General features: G+C 44.6%; 1 protein-coding gene across 1 annotated transcript; it reads left to right on the top strand.

Annotated features, from left to right (window-relative positions):
- Positions 1-368: 368 nt before the first annotated feature.
- On the top strand, positions 369-18855 carry TBL3 (transducin beta like 3). The gene is made up of 21 exons (XM_024212455.2): positions 369-445; positions 579-674; positions 2375-2422; positions 4611-4752; positions 5343-5427; positions 6097-6267; positions 6640-6715; positions 6853-6949; positions 7619-7830; positions 9206-9347; positions 10215-10273; positions 11121-11224; positions 12059-12209; positions 12897-13127; positions 13988-14058; positions 15208-15364; positions 15806-15864; positions 16390-16493; positions 17272-17343; positions 18006-18164; positions 18575-18855. The coding sequence occupies exons 2-21, from the start codon at positions 600-602 to the stop codon at positions 18688-18690; spliced, it is 2331 nt and encodes a 776-aa protein (XP_024068223.2). The 5' UTR covers positions 369-445; positions 579-599; the 3' UTR covers positions 18691-18855.
- The last annotated feature ends 146 nt before the right edge of the window (positions 18856-19001 follow it).

Below are 19001 nucleotides of genomic sequence, written 5' to 3'. Positions count from 1 at the left end.
CCCTGTACACAACAATAAAATAGTTCTGGGAAATCCAGAGTAGTTTGTTGTTGGACTCCCTTGTCTTCACAAACTTGAAGCAGGGATTCATGAAGGAAAAGATGTTACAGGAATAGGCTTGAGCAGTTATGTAGAAGCATTTTACTGTAATTTATGTTCCTCGTACATGACTCAGATAATCCATTTCTTTCTATACATAGCACATGTTGGTCTTTTTTATTTTCTGATATTTATTTAGCTACAATTTTTCTAGCAGGTTTAATTCTGGTAAGACGTGTATATATTGTGTTCCTGCATATGAATAATCACTTCAAAGTGCTTTTAATGCAAATGGTGTAAACAAATCAGTCTATTTTAACTGTTCTCTATTTATGTTTCTTTTTCTCCTTTCAGCTATGCTGTGTCTAGGAAAATTGAGCCTTTCTACAAAGGAGGGAAAGTTCAGGTAATGCCAAACTCCAAATTCTTTTACTGAAATCTTTGGGGAGGAAAGTAAACGATGATGTGTTGGTGCTAATGTATAAAAACATACATCAACTCTCTTTTTGGTGCCATAGACTTTTTTTTTTTCTTTCTAGATCAGCCGAGATGGAAAACACATGTTTTGCCCCTGTGGAACGAAACTAAATATAATGGACATAGCAACAGGAGCCCTTGTTCATAGCATCGAACAGGTGAGATGATGCAAAATCAAACTAACTTAAGTTTTCTAGATTAACTTTTATCTACTAACATGTGATGTATTTAATTCCGTATTTTCAAATGACTTTCAAAGGGTGTTTTACCTTTATTACTGGGGCATTCATCTAAAGGCACTGAGAAGAAAGTTTGAGTATTGAAGAATGAGAAATGTATCTGTATCTAGACAGATACATTATTTATTTGCAATGTCCCTGGCTACTATGAGATTTGAAAACATTTTCAAAGTTTAGTTCTTGCTAGGAAGTGACTAATACAGTTTCATGTCTCACTATAAAAGAGGGCCTTTTTCACTGGTGCAAAGAAGCAGTTCTGAGTTTCCATGAACAAGCACTGTCTGCACATGGAATGAAAGGGAATGTATTTTTTCCCAGTACTTTTGTACTACACACAGGTTTTTCTTCTTGAATGGACCACTTTCCTACCCATCCAAGTGGGATCCGTGCAGTCATGGTCCACTATATAAATCCCTGGTACACCTTGAGTACTGCGTGCAGTTCCGGTCACTCCATCTCAAAAAAAGATATATTGGAATTGGAAAAGGTGCAGAGAAGGACAACAAAAATGATCATGGGTATGGAACAGCTTCCATATGAGGAGAGATGAAAAAGACTGTGACTGTTCATCTTAGAAAAGAGATGACTACGGGTGGGATATGATCGAGGTCTATAAAATCATGAATGTAGGAAGTGTTACTTACTCCTGCACATAACACAAGAACCAGGGGTTACCCGGTGAAATTAATTGGCCAGCAGGTTTAAAACAAACAAAAGAGAGTATTTCTTCACGCAACGCACAGTCAACCTGTGGAACTCATTGTCAGGGGATGTTGTGAAGGCCAAAAGTATGAGTGGGTTCAAAAAGAATTAGATAAGCTCATGGAGGATAAGTCCATCAATGGCTATTAGCCAAGATGGTCAAGGATGCAACCACATGCTCCAGGTGTCCTTAAACCTCCAACTGCCAGAAGCTGGGACTGGATGACAGGATGGATCACTTGAAACTTCCCTGTTCTGTTCATTCCCTCTGAAGCGCTGGCACTGGCCACTCTGAGGCCAGGACACTGGGCTAGATGCACCATTGGTCTGACCCAGCATGGTGGTTTTTATGTACTTGTTATTTATCATGGGAAACTGGATTTAGTCTCAAACTCCAGACCCCAGTGGTGAAACATGCTTGCAGACATGCATCCTGGTGGGCTGAAGCGATATAGTCGGCATGGGAGCTTTCTGGTCAGAGTAGGAAACTTGCCTGTGAACAGTCTCTCTGGAAATTATTCACCTTTTGGATTGCCACTGAAATGAAGAGTCTGCACTTGACAGTGACATGAGCTAAATGAAAGCTAGAAGCAGCTCCCTGGAAAGATATCTCATTCACACACTTCACCCTGTTTCTGTCCCTGTCCCCCATGTCCACAGGTTGGAACTGCTCAGTCAGGGAAAGAAGTGTAGCATTGTGGGAACCAGGATTCCTTAGCCCTGTACAATGTACCCAGTCCTGTTAGTCTTACTTGTTCATGGGTATTCCGCAGTTTCCTCTGCAGGAGATTCTGTGATGAAGCGCAAGAAACGATGTAGCATGTGTAGGCCATGTAAAACTTGTAAAGAGAATAGGGCAACATGGCATTTAAAAATATTGCACAGATGATTTAACTGCCTTTTTCTTCCATTTATAGGATGATCAAGAGGACATTACATCATTTGTTCTTAGCCCTGATGATGAGGTATGTGAGAAGTTACACTTGGTTCCTTATTTCCATCCCACTTTAATAGGTCCCATAAATAATCATGTCAGCACTGGAGAATATTCTGCATGGAATCATCCTGCACTCGCAAAGGGTGATGGTCCAAATGGGGTCTGATTGGACTCTCCCATCTTTAATTTCTGACAGGATTTTCTAATAAATTTTGTGCAGTCTGAATTGCTACTTCCAACAAACTTGCATCCTGTATAAATTAAAGGGAATTATTATTTAATAATTATGTTACAGTAGTGCCCAGAGGTAGCAATCTGGATTGAAACTATATTGTGACAAGCTCCGAGCAAACACATACAGGGAAATGGTCCCTGTCTCAAAAATCTTATAATCTAGGAAGACAAAAAACAGAGCGAAAGGGATGCAATCAAATATATTCAATTTGTTCATGGGCATAGATTGTACCAGCTGCTATTTTAATTTACTCCATGAGTTAACTCTAGACCCATTCTTGCAAATATGCACGTGCTTAAGAGTTTGCAGGATTGGAGCCTATGGTATTAATTTTGATGGAATATTATGACCCAAAGAGCCAAAGATGTTAATGTGACCCAGTCACTGTCCAACACTGAACAGTTTTAAACAAAGTTCAGGGTTTCGTAAACAGAGACATCATCTTCTTAGTACACTGGCAAACACTGCTAATTTGTGTGTTTGTTTTTTAACCTTTTACTAAAGATGCAGAAAAGAAAGAAAAACCACAAAAACATGTGAAATGTAAAATGTTAAGACTTTAATTCTAACAACTTTCACATTTTAAAGGTGGTAATAACTGTCCTTTGTGGGGAAAAGAGAAGGTAGTTGAAATTGACTGGAGCTGTTGTAGTTGCTGTTAAAATCCAGTACTGTTTCCTAGAAGACAAAACAAGGCAAACACAAAAGGGAAGAGAAAAGAATAGTAAAGAGAGAAAATTCAGTCTCTGTCTCTGGTGTTGACTTTCACTTGCAACCTCACTGCTGGAGAAACATCGGCATGGCACATGGTCTCATCAGCCACTCCAAGACCTGGCAAACTTGTACCAGCATCGGGCTGTTTAAAGCATTGCTTTTAACTTACGGCAATGTTGCAAAATGTACAGTCTTGGTTGGCTAATCCGGACGCTTATTAGATAGAAGACAAAAGGAGAGAAGGAAGGTCAGGAAGAAAAAGAACATACCAGGGGGAGGACAGTGACAGCAGGAACCAGATCTCTGGGATTCCAACAGGATTTAGCCAGAGCCAGCAGAGATGATGTCATCTGGGTCCTTCTCTCTGGCCTGGTCTGGTCAGGTCAGGACATCTCTCAGGATGACGAAGGCCCAATGGTGTCATGGTGGATCCCAGGGTCCCAGAAGATGGTGGGAGTGGCAGCCATGCTGGTGTAGCTAGCTTCTTCTGTTTTGCCTCTCTCCCAGCCAGTAATTGTTGTTAGCTTGAACTTTATTTTCCCCCAAAGTCTTTTCTTTTAGGGACCCCAAAGGGAACGATTGGTGGAATAGCCCATTCCCTCATTAATTTATTTACCAATTAGGAGTAATTTCCGACACACCAATTTTGATCTGTCAATTTCTGGTCCCATCCTTCTCTTGTTTACCAGGCATAATTTTAACACAGTCATTGAGTTATATTATAATAGGCCTTTTTGTTTGTACTAATTGGTTCTGTGTCCCTTTTGCATCTTTTCCCCGTCACCATTTATTGTTCTAGGTTATTGTGACATTTTATGAACTTATTCACATCTCACAATTACAGTAAATTTATAGGCCCAATTATTACAACAGGTCTTTATTAGCTGTTTGTTATTATCTGTAATGCCTTCTTCTGAAAGACTAGCAGTTGCTTCTAAACTTACTTGAGATATATATATATGCATTGGGGCTGGGGGGCAGAATTTTATCTGTTTGTTGCATTACAGCATTGCGTTTCTGTCCAGTTCATTTGTGATGTACTTACATTTTTATGTTATTTATATGGCTTCCAGGCTTTTGCTATAAAAAAAAATGCTGGGAAATAAATTTAGTTTCAGAATTAGCTTCTTTTGGTAACTGAAATTTCCTGGCTTTTGTCTGTCTCTGGGTTTTCTAAATTTCGCTGTGAACATAATGCAGAATGTGAATATACTGGCTAACTTAATCTCTGTATTTTCCTCTTTTTCCTGCTGTGTGTTTCTGTTAGATTCTTGTGACGGGAAGCCGGGCGTTGCTGTTAAAGCAGTGGGAATGGCGACAGAACAAGTGTAGACGTACGTGGAAAGCAATGCACACGGCACCAGTGGCCACCATGATCTTTGACCCCACTTCCACTTTGTTGGCCACAGGTACAGTCTGACTTCAGTGTCGCATGATGGGGGAGTCTGTTTTTGTGATGAAATGACCTTAAGTTCTGTGATGTTAGACAGTGACCCCTGCTGTTCGAATAAAATCAAAAGAGAACTTGAGAGCCTCTCAAGACTTTCCGGTTATTGCAATAAGAAGATTGTTTTTATGTAAAAATATATTATTAATTGAAAATTCTACAAATTATCACATGCACCCAGAGAGAAGCTTGTCTAGTGGTCTGAGCACATATCTGGAAATCAGAAAACCCAGCTCTGAAACTCACTCTCTGTCAGGGAGTGGGTGCGGGTGGGGTTGGGCAAGTCCTTTAACTTTTCTGTGTCTCAGGGTCCTCATCTCTGAGTGAGGACAGTAACCGTACCTGTCTTTTGTGAGGACCAGCGAGTTAATACTTACAAAGCCCTCTGAAAATGCAAAGTGCTATAATCCGTGAAACCTCCCTGGGTGTTGTGACTAACTGTTCTCTCGCTCATTTTCCCTCTTCTGCTTTTGTAACCTGTGAAACTGATACAACTGCTAGTGTCCCAGCCCTGCTGTGTTGTTAATTCCTTCATGTCCTTTCTTCTTGTAGGTGGCTGTGACAGCACCATTAAGATCTGGGATGTAGTCAAACAATACTGCACGCATAACCTGAAAGGATCTACGGGGGTTGTACAGTAAGGAGAAAATCTTCTTATCCTCCATTTTCCGTTAGGGAAACTAGCAGAGACAGTTTTACCAAAACACTGAGATTCCACCCAGGTGTTCTGTCTGAAATAAGGAGCAGCAGCTTGGGGATCTGGGTTTGTGACCCCAATTCTGTTAGCAGATCTTGCTGTACAATTGCAATCTTTGCCAGTCCTTTTGGCTCAATCCCAGTCTGGTCATTAGTATTATCCTGAGATGACTGAGTAAGAAGAGCATTCTGGGTAAGGGAAATGCAAATGACTGTACTAAGCAGGTCCAAAACTGTTCTCGGTTTCCGATTTTTTTATCTGCTTAACGGAGGGACCAGGGCTATATCTGGCTGTTGCTTTGGGAGGAAAAGATAGGGAGGGAGATGATGTGGTTAAGGAAATCTGGGAGCTCCAGTTCAGACACCCACAATTGACAGTTTATGGACTCTTTAGAGCATTTCCCAGGGCAAAGACCTATGGTAAATTTTCCCAGTGGGCGGACTGTGGATAAATGAGATTCCACAAAGGAGGTCAACAATTTAAGCCCAGTTCAGCTAATGTGAATGATCTGTCATAGATGCTAGACATTTACGTTATTGCCGTATCAGAGACGATGCTGATTGGTTTGTGCCTGCATTATGCTAATCTCTCTCTACCCTCCCTTGCTAGCATCGTTGAGTTCCATCCCGATATCTCCCGCTTGCAGCTCTTCTCCTCCTCAATGGACTATATAATCCGGATCTGGGACCTGAAATCCAGCAAGTGTATCGCCTCTCTCGACGGCCACTACAGTGCTGTCACCTCTCTGGCTTTTGCTGCAGATAAAGACACGCTCATCAGGTAAACTTGTTATGGGCTTATCAGATCTCCATTCAGATTCCCTTTCCCCAAGAAACATATGGCATTCTCGTGCTGCCCATGGGGTTTGCTGTTTGAGAGAAGGAAGGGGTGACAATACAGCACGTTGGGGCTCCGAGAGAGAGAGAGAGAGGTGAGGGTCTGGGTTTCACCTAATCATGCTCTGTGCCTCAGTGTCCCACGTGTAAATTGGAGATAATACTGAACTGCCTCACAGGGTTGTGTGTGGCTTTGTTCATCCCGCGCCTGACCTAGAGAGAGGTTGACCAGCCACAGCTCCACGTCTGACTTTGCTTTGAGATTCTTGGCTGGAAGGTGCTGGTAGTGAATTTTTCTTTATAACCTTTGTTGCAGCTCTGGTCGTGATAAAATCTGTTTGGTATGGGACCTGAAAACAAGAGAAGCCAAGAGGACCGTCCCTATATATGAGGTGAGATTACTTCCCCGGTGATATTTGACTTCTAGTCAGGAAAAAAGGGACCTGCTTTTGATTCCAAGTGGTTACTCAGGCTGTTAAATTCTACTTACCTTTTACTGCGCCTCATTGTTTGTCAATGTCTCTCGCAGAGCGTGGAAGCTGCAGTATTGTTACCCGAGGATGGAGATTTCTCACACTTGGGTGTGAAGAAACGAGGGCTTCACTTTCTCACAGCTGGCAGCAAAGGTGAGTGAGCCCCGTGGAATTTCCTGTCTTGTCGCTGCCAGACTCGGGTGTAAGAAGGAGTAAATTACACTCTGTGGCCAGCCATTGTCAGTGCTCGGCACCCTTTCCATTGTCTTGTATCTGTTGAAAGCCAGGTCCAGTTCAGTGAGCCTGTTCTGGCACTCTGGGGATATTTAAGGTAGCACTTTCTCCTCCTCCCCATCTCTGCTAAGCTTTTACAGTCCCAGATACCACGGTGATGAGTGGGGGATGAACACCTGCTCAGATTTCATAGTCTAGATTTAATTTAGAAAACACCTTCTGTCTTAGGCATCATGTTTACATGAGAAAATTGCACTGGTTTAAATGAAATTGAGTCTTAAACCAGTGCAAACCCCTCTGTGGACACTTCAGTTTGAGTGGCTTATTTTGGTTTGGCTTAAACCTATTCCTAATCAATTTTAGCTAACCTGAAATAAGTCTGGCTTAGACCAAAGTCAGAGTGTCCAGGCAGCCTTTCACATCCACGGAACTAAATCAGTTTAAAAATCACACCATTAGTTACACCAGCACAGCTGTCTCCTATAGACAAGGCTGGAGTTTGAACGGACACACCTCGGAGGACCTTTCTGAGCATACTGTGCAGGTAACGTAATGCCACTTACAGGCAGTATACATCCCATGCATTAGGGATCCTGCACATCTGGGAAGCCGCCACAGCTGCCTGCGTGTACACCCAGCCCGTGCCCTACCAACGTGTGGACGCCAAGGAGGAAGAAGAGGGCAGCACACACAGTCTGACACACTGCATGCTGGTGCCTGGGAAAAATGAGATCGCAACTGTGACTGCTGAGCATAATATCATCTTCTACGATGCCCAGACGCTTCAGCTCAGAAAGCAGGTACCATGTACCAAACCTCAGTGCCTCTTCTCTTCCCCCACCGTACCTGGGGACAACTCCATGTCCAATGACAACATTTTGTCAAATGGTTTCATCTTCCCCAGCTGTTGCTACATCTAAAATGATGGCATCTAAATTAACTGTTACCACTCGAGAGAGAGATCTTGGAGTCATTGTGGATAGTTCTCAGAAAACATCCACTCAGTGTGCAGCGGCAGTCAAAAATGCGAACAGAATGTTGGGAATCGTTAAGAAAGGCATAGATAATAAGACAGAAAATATCATATTGCCTCTATATAAATCCATGGTATGCCAACACCTTGAATACTGTGTGCAGATGTGGTCACCCCATCTCAAAAAAGATGTATTGGAATTGGAAAAGGTTCAGAAAAGGGCAACAAAAACTATTAGGGGTATGGAACGGCTTCCATATGAGGAGAAATTAATAAGACTGGGACTTTTCAGCTTGGAAAAGAGACAACTAAGGGGCCTATAGATAGAGGTCTATAAAATCATGATTGGTGTGGAAAAAGTAAATAAGGAAGTGTTATTTACTCCTTCTCATAACACAAGAACGAGGGGTCACCAAATGAAATTAATAGGCAGCAGATTTAATACAAACAAAAGGAAGTATTTTTTCACACAATGCACAGTCAACCTGTGGAACTCCTTGTCAGAAGATGCTGTGAAGGCCAAGACTATAACAGGGTTCAAAAAAGAACTAGATAAGTATATGGAGGATAGGTCCATCAATGGCTATTAGCCAAGATGGACAGGAATGGTGTCCTTAGCCTCTTTTTGCCAGAAGCTGGGAATGGGTGACAGGGGATGGATCACTTAATGATTCCCTGTTCTGTTCATTCCCTCTGAAGCACCTGGCATTGGCCACTATTGGAAGACAGGATACTGGGCTAGATGGACCTTTCGTCTGACCAAGTATGGCCGTTCTTATGTTCTTTCCCTTTTCTCCTTGGTACTCAGATCTATTTCCAATGCACAGAGCACAGGTTCATTGCTAAGGTTTCTTTGGGAGTGCTTTGCATTGTCCTGAGTTGGTGTCTATGCAGTATGAACCAAAGACCTGGCATCAGGAGTTATAGGTTGTTCTTTGCAGGGATTTCTTCTTAAAGAAATGAAACAGAGACGAAAGGGCAGTGAGGGACAGACCATCGAGGAATGCTCCACATCCTTAAATGTCTATGTATTTAAATGGAGGCTGTGCTATGTGAGATTGTTTTTAAGCATGGCATCAAATGAAAGATCCCCAGAAATGCACATGAATGCAGTGCTACCAGCCACTGTGGCTGCCATTTGGGTCTTTTCTCGCCAGCTCGTTCCTTGCCTGTTAAGCTGTCTCTTGTTTCGTTGCCCCCAGTTTGCAGGTTACAACGAGGAGGTTCTGGATGTGCGGTTCCTTGGCCCTGCTGACTCTCACATTGTTGTGGCTACCAACAGCCCTCAGCTGAAAGTGTTTGAGCTGGCAACGTCGCACTGCCAGATCCTGTACGGCCACACAGGTACGCAGGGACCTAGAGGCTTGTCAGCTCTGCAGTGGGCAGGGAGGAGCGGTGTGGGTCACCCCTGGAACTGGCTTCTCTCCTCCCAAGACTCGTCTGCGTGGAGGTGGCAGTGCCCTCTAGTTCTCCAGAGCAGGGAGGAGGCATCTGCTCTGCAGGCGGTGTGCACGGAAGCTCCTGCTGCTCCCCATGCTGTCCCTGTTTTGCTTAAAGAGAAGCCTTTACTCTCCAGGGCTGTTGGTTTAGCATCTTTCGCCAGCACTGAAATCCCCTTAAATTCTAGATAGGGTGTGGGGGGGGCGAAGACAGACTCTGAGTGTTAATGCACTTTGTGACTGCAAGTGTCTAATCAAATCACACCAGGTCCACAAACGTAGCCAAGTACTTACTAGAAAATGACAGAGCTCACAGCGTAGGTGTGTTTTTAAGTGCCACAGAGCTTCCCCTCACCCCTACTGGTCGGTGGACTCAGCATTATTTCATGCATTTCTGTTGTCTAAATACAATATTTTGTTGCTTTCCCTCATGCGTGGGAGGTGCTCCCTGTAACCATCCACAAATCTCATTAGCCTTCAAAACCCTTCTTAAAACGCCCCTTTTTTTTTTCGTAGCCATCACAGCATCTTGGCAGTGGTTATCCCAGTGGTGTGCTGAGACCACTGCTGAGTATGCTGATCAGTATTCCCATTGTTCCTCGTGCTGCCCCATCTGTTATCTCTTGTTTTATATTGGACCCTGCTCTGAAGTGCTTAGAATTCATCTTTTTATTCTGTTTGAAATGCCTAGGCCAATAGGGTTCTGGTCCACAACTAGGGCTCCTAGGCGCTACAAGTAATGAACAATAATTGCCGCCGTCTTTCCTTTCAGAAACCGTTCTGGCCCTGGATGTCTTCAGAAAGGGCTTGATGTTTTCTAGCTGTGCTAAGGTAATCTATTATTTCCTTTCCTGGGTACTTAGTAAGGCCCATTGCTTATAGTGACCTTTATTGTTGTGGGCAGTTGTCTGCTCATTGTCCTTGATTTTGGAAAGGGCTTTTGTACCGATGGAAACTTCTGTCCACCCCACCTTCGAAATTCTAGAGAATATCTAGAGATTTCATAGATATCCAAGCTCTTTTTAAATCCTATCATTTTTTTAACATTGTCCTTAGAAAAATATGGGTTGGTTTTATTATACTGGCCCAACAGAAAATCCCAGTTGTTTTATCTTCCTGGGATCTTTAGTATTTGTGCTACTCTTAGTAAGCATGTGAGCTCAGAGCTATTCATTGCTACAAAAGTGGCTGGGAGCAGCATGTAGCATAGATGATCAGAGGTAAGGAGACAAGGGGCAGGCTGTCTCAACATGCTCAGAAATAAAGTAACTAATGTAAACTGTAGCTTACCATTAAAATGACCTTTAATTTGTCTAGCTTAGTTTGCAGAAACGGAGATTTAGGTTGGATATTAAGAGAGTTTTCTAACTCTGAGAAGAGCTGAGCACTGGAAAAGGATAATAGGGTGGTTGTGGAATCCCCTTGAAAGATTTTTAAGCAAGGGTGAATTTAGGTAATCTATTAAGTCCTACATTTCTATGATTCTATGAATATTGCTTGGTCCTGTAAGATGGAATCCCTCATTACAGTTGTCTATCTGTGCCCTGAAGTGGTGATGATGAAATGACTGCAGGCATAGATTTTTTTTATTTTTTTTAATACCAGGCACACTGGCTATTAATACTAATCTATTCACTTGTCAGAAAAGTATAACTGTTTTCCTCCTTTCCTGTTTCAGGACAGAAGCCTCCGGGTTTGGCGGATGGATAAAGCAGGCGATGTGGTCTGCGTGGCCGAAGGATTGGGTCATGCCCATGGAGTGGGTGCGCTCTCTTGCTCAAGGTAACGGAGGCATCATTCTTCTTACATGTGTTCACAATGAAGAAACCACAGTCTGTTTGAACCAAGGCTGCTGCCTCTGCGGGATCCCAGGCCAGTCATGGTAAACGTGTTGACTTGTAATGTGATAAAGTTGGAAGAGAGACTTTTTTTGGCCCACCCTGTTGCCTCACCACCCCCAGCTCTTATGTTTGCGCTTCTCCTCTTTGTCCGGCTGGCTCAAGTTTGTCTAGAGCAGGGGTCGGCAACGTTTGGCACACGGCTCGCCAGGAGAAGCACCCTAGCGGGCCAGGTCAGCTTATTTACCTGCTGACGCGGCAGGTTCGGCCGATCGCGGCTCCCACTCGCCGCGGTTCGCCGTCCCGGGCCAATGGGGGCGGCGGGAAGCGGCGCGGGCGAGGGATGTGCTGATCTATCTAGCTCCTGGATTACGTTACAGTGACTTAGAGAAAGGAAGGGGAGAAACACAGAGATAATAGACCTTGCTGGGAAATCTTGCTTGTTTATAAACTCTTCTCCTTTCTTCACATTTGTTTCTATTTGAAGTCCAATTTCTGTATTCAAAAGGTGCAATTCATTAAGTGATATTTGGCTCAGAGGAGTAATGGTGCCTGTGGCAAATAGCTGAACTGCTGGGGGCTGTTGTAAGGGTTTAAGTGAAATGAACCGAAGCTTTTGAAAACATTCAAACGCTGAGCTGTTTGAAATCCCAACTGAGTGCGTAGGATGGTGCTGGAGAAAGAAAAGCCATTTTCTCTGTGCAGGTGAAGCAGTTGTTTTGCTTTATTGCATTTGACATTTTTCCTCTTCATATCTTCCCCCCACTCCTGCTTCCAGAATGAAAGAGAGCTTTGTAGTCACCAGCAGCCAAGACTGTACGATCAAAGTCTGGAATCTCCCAGAGTCCCTCACTGCCAAAACAAAAGCAGGCTTGGTCGTCAGCCCTGAAATCCTTCATGCCCATGTGACGGAGAGGGGTCACGACAAGGTAAAACCTCAGTGGACTTGAGAAGGTTCTTCTTCTGTGGAAGCTCAGCGAGGCAGTTCTTGTGCTCTGTGCTTTGAGTGCCTTTGGCCGCAAGGTCCAGTACTTCATAAAACATACGTTTATGGATTCCAGGCAGTAACATGACTGGTGAAATAATTTCCACTGACATCAGACAAGGAAAATCAATGATTTATTTTTAAAGTGGAGGCTAGGGAAATCCCCCCTGAAACTATTTGTTCCTTTCGCTAAAAAATAATTTCCCAAGCCAGGGCATGTATTTTTCTCCCCTCTCTTTGTCTGTGGCTTTCATTCAGATGTTTTAGTTCTCCTCTAGGAATTTCAGATCAGTACAGGAAACAGATGTGTGTCTGAGACTGACGGAGTTAGTGGGACTTGGCTTGGGGGCACCTGCCTATAAGCATAGAACAGCTGCACAAAAGGAAAGATTTCATGTGCTGGGGAGATCACATCATGGGAAAATGTTGTATTTAGTTTCTAGTTGAGCTGTAACAGGTGTGTTAGCTGTAAAACAGGTAAGGTCCCGGGAACAATGAATCTTGAGGGCTCAGAATGAGCATAGCCAGAACTTGTACCTCTCTCACGCCTCTGTTCTCAGCCCTGGGCTACCCTGGTTAGTGCTGGCAAGAGAATTTCATTGCTTCGCTCCTTTTGTGTGACTTTCTCTAGGATATAAATAGTGTGGCCGTTTCTCCAAATGACAAACTGATTGCCACCGGCTCACAGGACAGGACGGCCAAGCTGTGGTCCTGTCCTGATTGCTCTCTGATGGGCATCTTCTCGGGACACACGCGTGGGATCTGGTGCGTGCAGTTTTCTCCTGTGGATCAAGTCTTGGCCACCTCCTCAGCAGATGGCACTGTGAAGCTGTGGGGTCTTCATGACTTCAGCTGTCTGAAGGTAATGAAAATTCAAACTCCTGGGTCATCTAGACAAACACTTGAATGTGGCAGAGATTCGTCAGGGCTGCTCCAAACAGACACGGCTTGGCCAGACTAGCAGAAGTGTAACAACACTGCCGTGATGAGGGAAAAGCTGTTCAGGCCTGGGTTTGTTCTCCAGGCCTGCACAGGCAGCAAGCCCCTTAGCAATACTCTTGAGTAACCTGCTTCCTTCTCTGGCCAACCCAGGAGCAGTGCAGGCTGGATTGACGGGACAGAGATAGGACCTTGGAGGAAATGGGCATAGAACAGAGTAATTTGACTCTTGGTCTTCAATGGAGAAACATCTCTCCAGTCTGTCTCATTATTAGGAGGAGGTAGACGCTAAATTGCACCCTTCTTATTGCATGCTCCTACCTTTAGATAACTTAGTAGTCCTAGTGCTGTGATCCCCACGTGACTCTTCCCCGATGGCGTTATCTCCCATCTGAATGTTTGCTTGACACAATAAGTAGGTGAATCAACTTTTCAGCAGCTGACTGATCCAGTTAATGTAAATGTCTGGCTCTGATCATACTGTGATTTAACCTTGGATTGCATGTTCAAGCAGTTACATTAAGCTTTTATAAAGTAGTACTGGGATGCGTCTTTTCTTCCCTCCTACCTTTCCCACCCTGTAGCAAAACACAGGTTCCGGGGATATGGTCTGCCTGCTTGGAACTTCTTTATCTAGAATCTGGGTACAGATTTTGTTCTCGTGAGAGAAGAGCGCCATTCCAAACTGCCTCTTAGCCCCAAACAGAGAGGCATGGTCTCCCCTGTGACCTGGCTGTCTAATATTCTTTTACTTCTTTTTATACTTATTTTTTTCCCACCCAGACTTTTGAAGGTCACGACGCCTCTGTGCTGAAGATCGTTTTCGTGAGCCGGGGGACACAGCTGCTTAGTAGGTATGACCTTTCTCTAGGAGCCTAAGTGAAGCTAGGCCAGTGCAGCGAACTGGCGAACAGAGGCTTGAGCGGGAGGTTGAGTTGTTGATTTGAAAATCCCCTTTCCCAGGGAGAGAGGTGTGCTCGGCAGGTGGGATTCTGACGAGAGAGGGAACCACATTCAGTTCTGGAGTAAGCAGGTGAGACTCCCATTGGAGGGAGTTGGGCCTGCTTACGCTGACACTGGATTTGGGTCTTAAACCAGCAACCAGATGAGTCATCACCAGCCGCCTTGACTGTAGCCCTTTCCCAGAAGCGAATTGTACGTTCACCTTGCTGATGGGAAAATCCTCGATTTCTGCTCAGCTTTCCTGAAGTGCTAGTTCCGCCCCTACTCGTCCTCCAGTCTAGCACCTGTGCTGTTGTTGTGTTCCAATAACCTCCACTGAACTATCTGGGACATGAGATATACCCAATATGCTCTGAAGGGGCATTTCACCTCTTGTGGCGGGCGTGAGCAGCAGAGGAAGGGTTAATCAGCCAAAGGGAAACTAATGCAGACCCCTCAAGGAAAGGATTTTCTGCCTTTACTAGTTGTAAACAGAAATAAAACCTGAATGAATGATCTTTGCACTCTCCAAGCAGAGAGAAATGGAAAAAGCCAATGAACTGCATACACAGCGAGATGTACATTGGGGTTTAAAACTCTTAGTTCAGAGAAGAAGAATGGTTCAGCCACTAAAGCGCTAGCCTGGGTCTTGGGAGACACCGGTTCAGTTCCCACATCTGCTACCGACTTCCTGTCCCCAGCAAGTCACTTACTCTCTGTGCCTCAGTTCCCTGTCTGTACAATGGGGATAAGAGCACTGCCCTGCCTCTCAGGGTTGCTGGGAGGGTACATACATTTGGATTCTGAGTGCCTCAGATACTGCCATGATCGGGGCTATGTGAATAGCCAGGATAGAAAGAATACTCTAAGGGGATGTTCATAGCATCATTTGGTTTAGTTTGAAATGATTTTTAACCTGACAGGGTCCCGTGATGGTGTGAGAGTGTCACTTTTACCAAGTCCTCACTTCTGACAGTTTGCAGCAGTGCAAGACTAGGACTGTCCAGTGCCGATTTAAATCCAGGGATTTACGTTTGGTTTCTCTTTCCCCTTTCCAAAAGCGGTTCCGATGGGCTCTTGAAACTTTGGACGATTAAAACAAATGAGTGTGTGAAAACCTTAGACGGTCATGAAGATAAAGTGTGGGGTCTCCACTGTAACAAACAGGATGACCTGGTCGTGACAGCATCCAGCGATTCCTGTGTCATCCTGTGGAAGGTATCGTACGTGGTCCTCCTTCAATTTGCTTTAAGAAAAGAATGGAGGGAGTGTGGTCTAGTGGTCAGAATCCAGGACTGGGAGCCAGGCTGCCTGAGTTCTGCTTTCCTCATCCTCCCCATCTGTAAAATGGGGATAGGCAGATACTGATTTCTGTCTGAGGCTCCAGAACAGCACTGGCTACTTCTCTCTAAAGGCAGAGACAGGAAAAGGCCCTGAGCAGCCTGCAAGCAACGAAAGGCACAATGGGAACACGGGCGATGGGTTGGGAAGGGGTCAAGTCCATGGTGCTGTAAATAATTTGGGGAGCAGCTAGATTCAGCATTTGAAACCCCACGTAAAGATCTTGTTGTGGAGCACATGCTCCTGCTGAAAGGATGGGCAGGAAATCAAACTCTCTTTAAGCAAGACTGACAGCGGTTGTGTTGTGATCTGTTAAAGGATGTTACAGAAATTGAACTGGAAGAGGAGCAAGCTAAGCAAGAGGAGCAGATTATGAAGTGAGTAACCCTGAGCAATACTTTGGATAGTATATTGTCTCCTTTATCATGTGCCATCCCCATGAAACTGCACTTAAAGCCTTCCCATTCCTTCTTATTCATAAAGCAAAGCCTTTGTTTATCTGGTTGTCTGCCCTGTAATCTCTCTTAGCTCTTCATCCGCTGGTGTAGGTTATCTTTGCTTCCCATAAAATCTTCATATAATAACTATTAGCTTGGAAGTCAATGAACTTCAAGGTTCTGTACAGCTGAGATAAGCCAAGTCAGACCATTGAAACTTACTCATCATTCATTTTCGCCTGTGTCAGCCAGCACAGAATAGCTCAGGAACGCCTTTAACATAATGCCAGGATAATTATCGACACAATGAGGGCACTGTGGTTTTCACTGGCTAGCCTACTTTTATTATCCTTGGCACTAAATCTCTATGCATTATTACCATTGAATTCGCTGCATTCTGCATAACGTTTTGTTCTCTCAAGCAAACGAACCTCTGACAACCTCTTCTTCCTGACTGCATTACAGAGATCAAGAGCTTTCCAACCTGCTCCATGAGAAAAAATACCTGAAAGCTTTAGGGCTGGCAATCTCTTTGGATCGGCCACACACGGTGCTGACAGTGATCAAGGGTAGGTGTCCATTGTCAGTCAATGTTCTTTCTGGAGTCTTCCAAATCATCCCCTTCTGTCAGGTAAAGGAGACAGAAACCCAGAGTCCAGGAGCCTCCCACTTCTATTTTCCCCTTTTCTTGTCACCTCTATTTTTTTATTTGAAACCACCAATGCCCCACTGCATTGTGCCCAACCGCAAATGTTTCCTCTGATCTCAAAGCACAAGCGCATCTCAGGAAAGGTCAGAGCATGACCGACGTTAAACACAGCACTGTACAGACCTCAATGGCTCCTCTAAGCGTCGTGCACAGTGACTGACTGTCCAGGGGCAGTGGGCCTTGAGTTAGAGGACAGGGCAGCTTTCATCCCTAAGGCCAACAGCCTGAAACCAGACTCTTTATTGAGGTTAATTGTTACTTTGCAGTATTTTGTCTGCTCGTGGCAGTGACTCCACAAACAGCTCTTCACAGCGCTGAGGGTCAGGTTGCTGATTTGGTTTTCCCGGAGATCAGATTCAGGTTTAGAGTTTGGCAGAGAAACTAGGCCTAGCTTTCATGTTTTTTCATTGGTGATGAGGAATTGGGCTGAGCCAGGGTGTTGACGCAGTACAGTATGCTAAACATTCTGAGTGAACGCAAAAAAACAGCACGCCTTAAGATATAGTGTTGCACACTCATTAAATACCCCAAATTGTTGGATACTTTCTGCTTCCAAAGCTTGGCTTCTGATTGTAACCTTTTTATTTTCTAGAAGTTAATCTTACCATTATTTCCTGTCTCTTCGCTTTTCCCTTTAGTTATCCTTAAGGAAACCAATGGGAAAGAGAACTTAGAAAAGAACATCCTTAGACTGCGGAAGGATCAGAAAGGTTGGTTGAGCTATTGCTCATGTGACTAAAAGAGTATTTTAGATTAGAAGCCTGTTTTCTGTACTGAAACTAGAAGGACTAGAATCTTCCTTCTATTCACTCTTCATCACTGGCCTCCCATCCTGCCCAGCGCAACTGCTGCTATCAGTAAGGGTGCCAATGGTGATGTAGACCTGAGCCTGCTACAGGCTGGTCTGTGGCCACACACTGCTGCCATGCAATGTTCCTTTTCACCCTGGTAGCATTTTCCATCCAGGTGTGTCAAAGCATCACAATGCCCCTAGGAGGCAGCTACGTTCTATTAGCCCTATTTTGCAGATGGGGAAATGGCGGCACACAGGAGAATAAGTAACTTGCCCAAGTTGGGTCCGGAGCAGAGCTAGGAATTTAGAACCCGGAGATTTGCATCCCTGTCACCATCTCTGTTCACAAGGCCACTTCCATACGTTATGATTAGTTGTTCTCAATCAGTCCAGTGAGGGACTCTCTATACAATTACTATTGGCCCCCAAGCTTGTCACTCAGTCTTGCATGGAAGCTCGCCTGACCTGGCGGGTATGAAAACAGATCCCTCCTGAACTGGCATCTCTTGTGGGGTGATGTTGCCCTTGAGCTTGCGTGTGTGAACCGCACACTCCTGAATTTCTGGCTTTTCTCTGTAGAGTCAGTGTTGAAGTTTTTGGTGACATGGAACACAAACTCTCGAAACTGCCATGAGGCTCAGGCTGTCCTTGAAACCCTCCTAAAGCACGAAGCGCCAGAGTGTCTCCTGCAGTATGAGGGGATTAAAACTGCTGTGGAATCCCTTCTGCCTTACACCGGTGAGTTAGAAAAGAGACCGCATCTCAGCTCCGTTCAAACGTTGGCACAGTTGTCTCGCTCAGTGGCAACTCCTCCAGCACCAGCACACGGCGCCTGATCTCAGCCATGCCCTAGATCCAGGTCTCTGAGCTGTGCCTCGGACACAGCTTGTAGACAACAATACATTATAGTGTTGCCAGCTGTATTGTCCTTCCATCCTCATACCAGTGCTATGTGGAATGAATAATTGCTTCCTGGCGTCTTATTACCAGCACTGAAAAATAATTGTTCAAATCTGTGAAGATGATACACACTCAGCATCCTCTCCTTCCCCCGTTAGCCTCAGTCAGGGCAGAGAAGAAAATTCTCTCTGATTTTCCTTGGACTTAACCCTTTCTGCTTAGCCATAATTTTTCTTTCCTCTTTACAGAGCGCCATTTCCAGAGACTCGGCCGCTTATTGCAAGCCTCCATGTTCATCGATTTCATGTGGCAAAATATGAGACTAGCAGATGTGTCAAAGTGGGAAGAGGACATGAGTCTGTGACCTTTTATATGCTGCTTGCAGTATGCTGAGGGGAATGACTGGCGAGCCAAGGACACGCACACTGACTGCAGTGCCGGACGCTAACATTAGTTGGCTTCTCCCCCACCCCCCCAAGTTGCAGTTTGAGTATTTTTATAATAAATATTTCAAGTTCGATTTTATAAATGAGCGAGTCCAGTCTCGACTTGCTGTCTCCTCAGTGCCGTAGATAAGGAGGGGATAGGCTGCCTGCCCGAGTCTGTCTCCTGCTGTGTCCGTTCTAGAGCAAAGGTCCTCTTATCATTAGCACTGCACCCTGTTGGGAGACCATC

Source organism: Terrapene carolina, unplaced genomic scaffold, assembly GCF_002925995.2.
Source record: "Terrapene carolina triunguis isolate 2854851 unplaced genomic scaffold, T_m_triunguis-2.0 Scaffold93, whole genome shotgun sequence".
NCBI lineage: Eukaryota > Metazoa > Chordata > Testudines > Emydidae > Terrapene > Terrapene triunguis.
The sequence above is the reverse complement of the archived record's forward strand: the minus strand, read 5'-3'. Positions and strand labels throughout refer to the sequence as shown.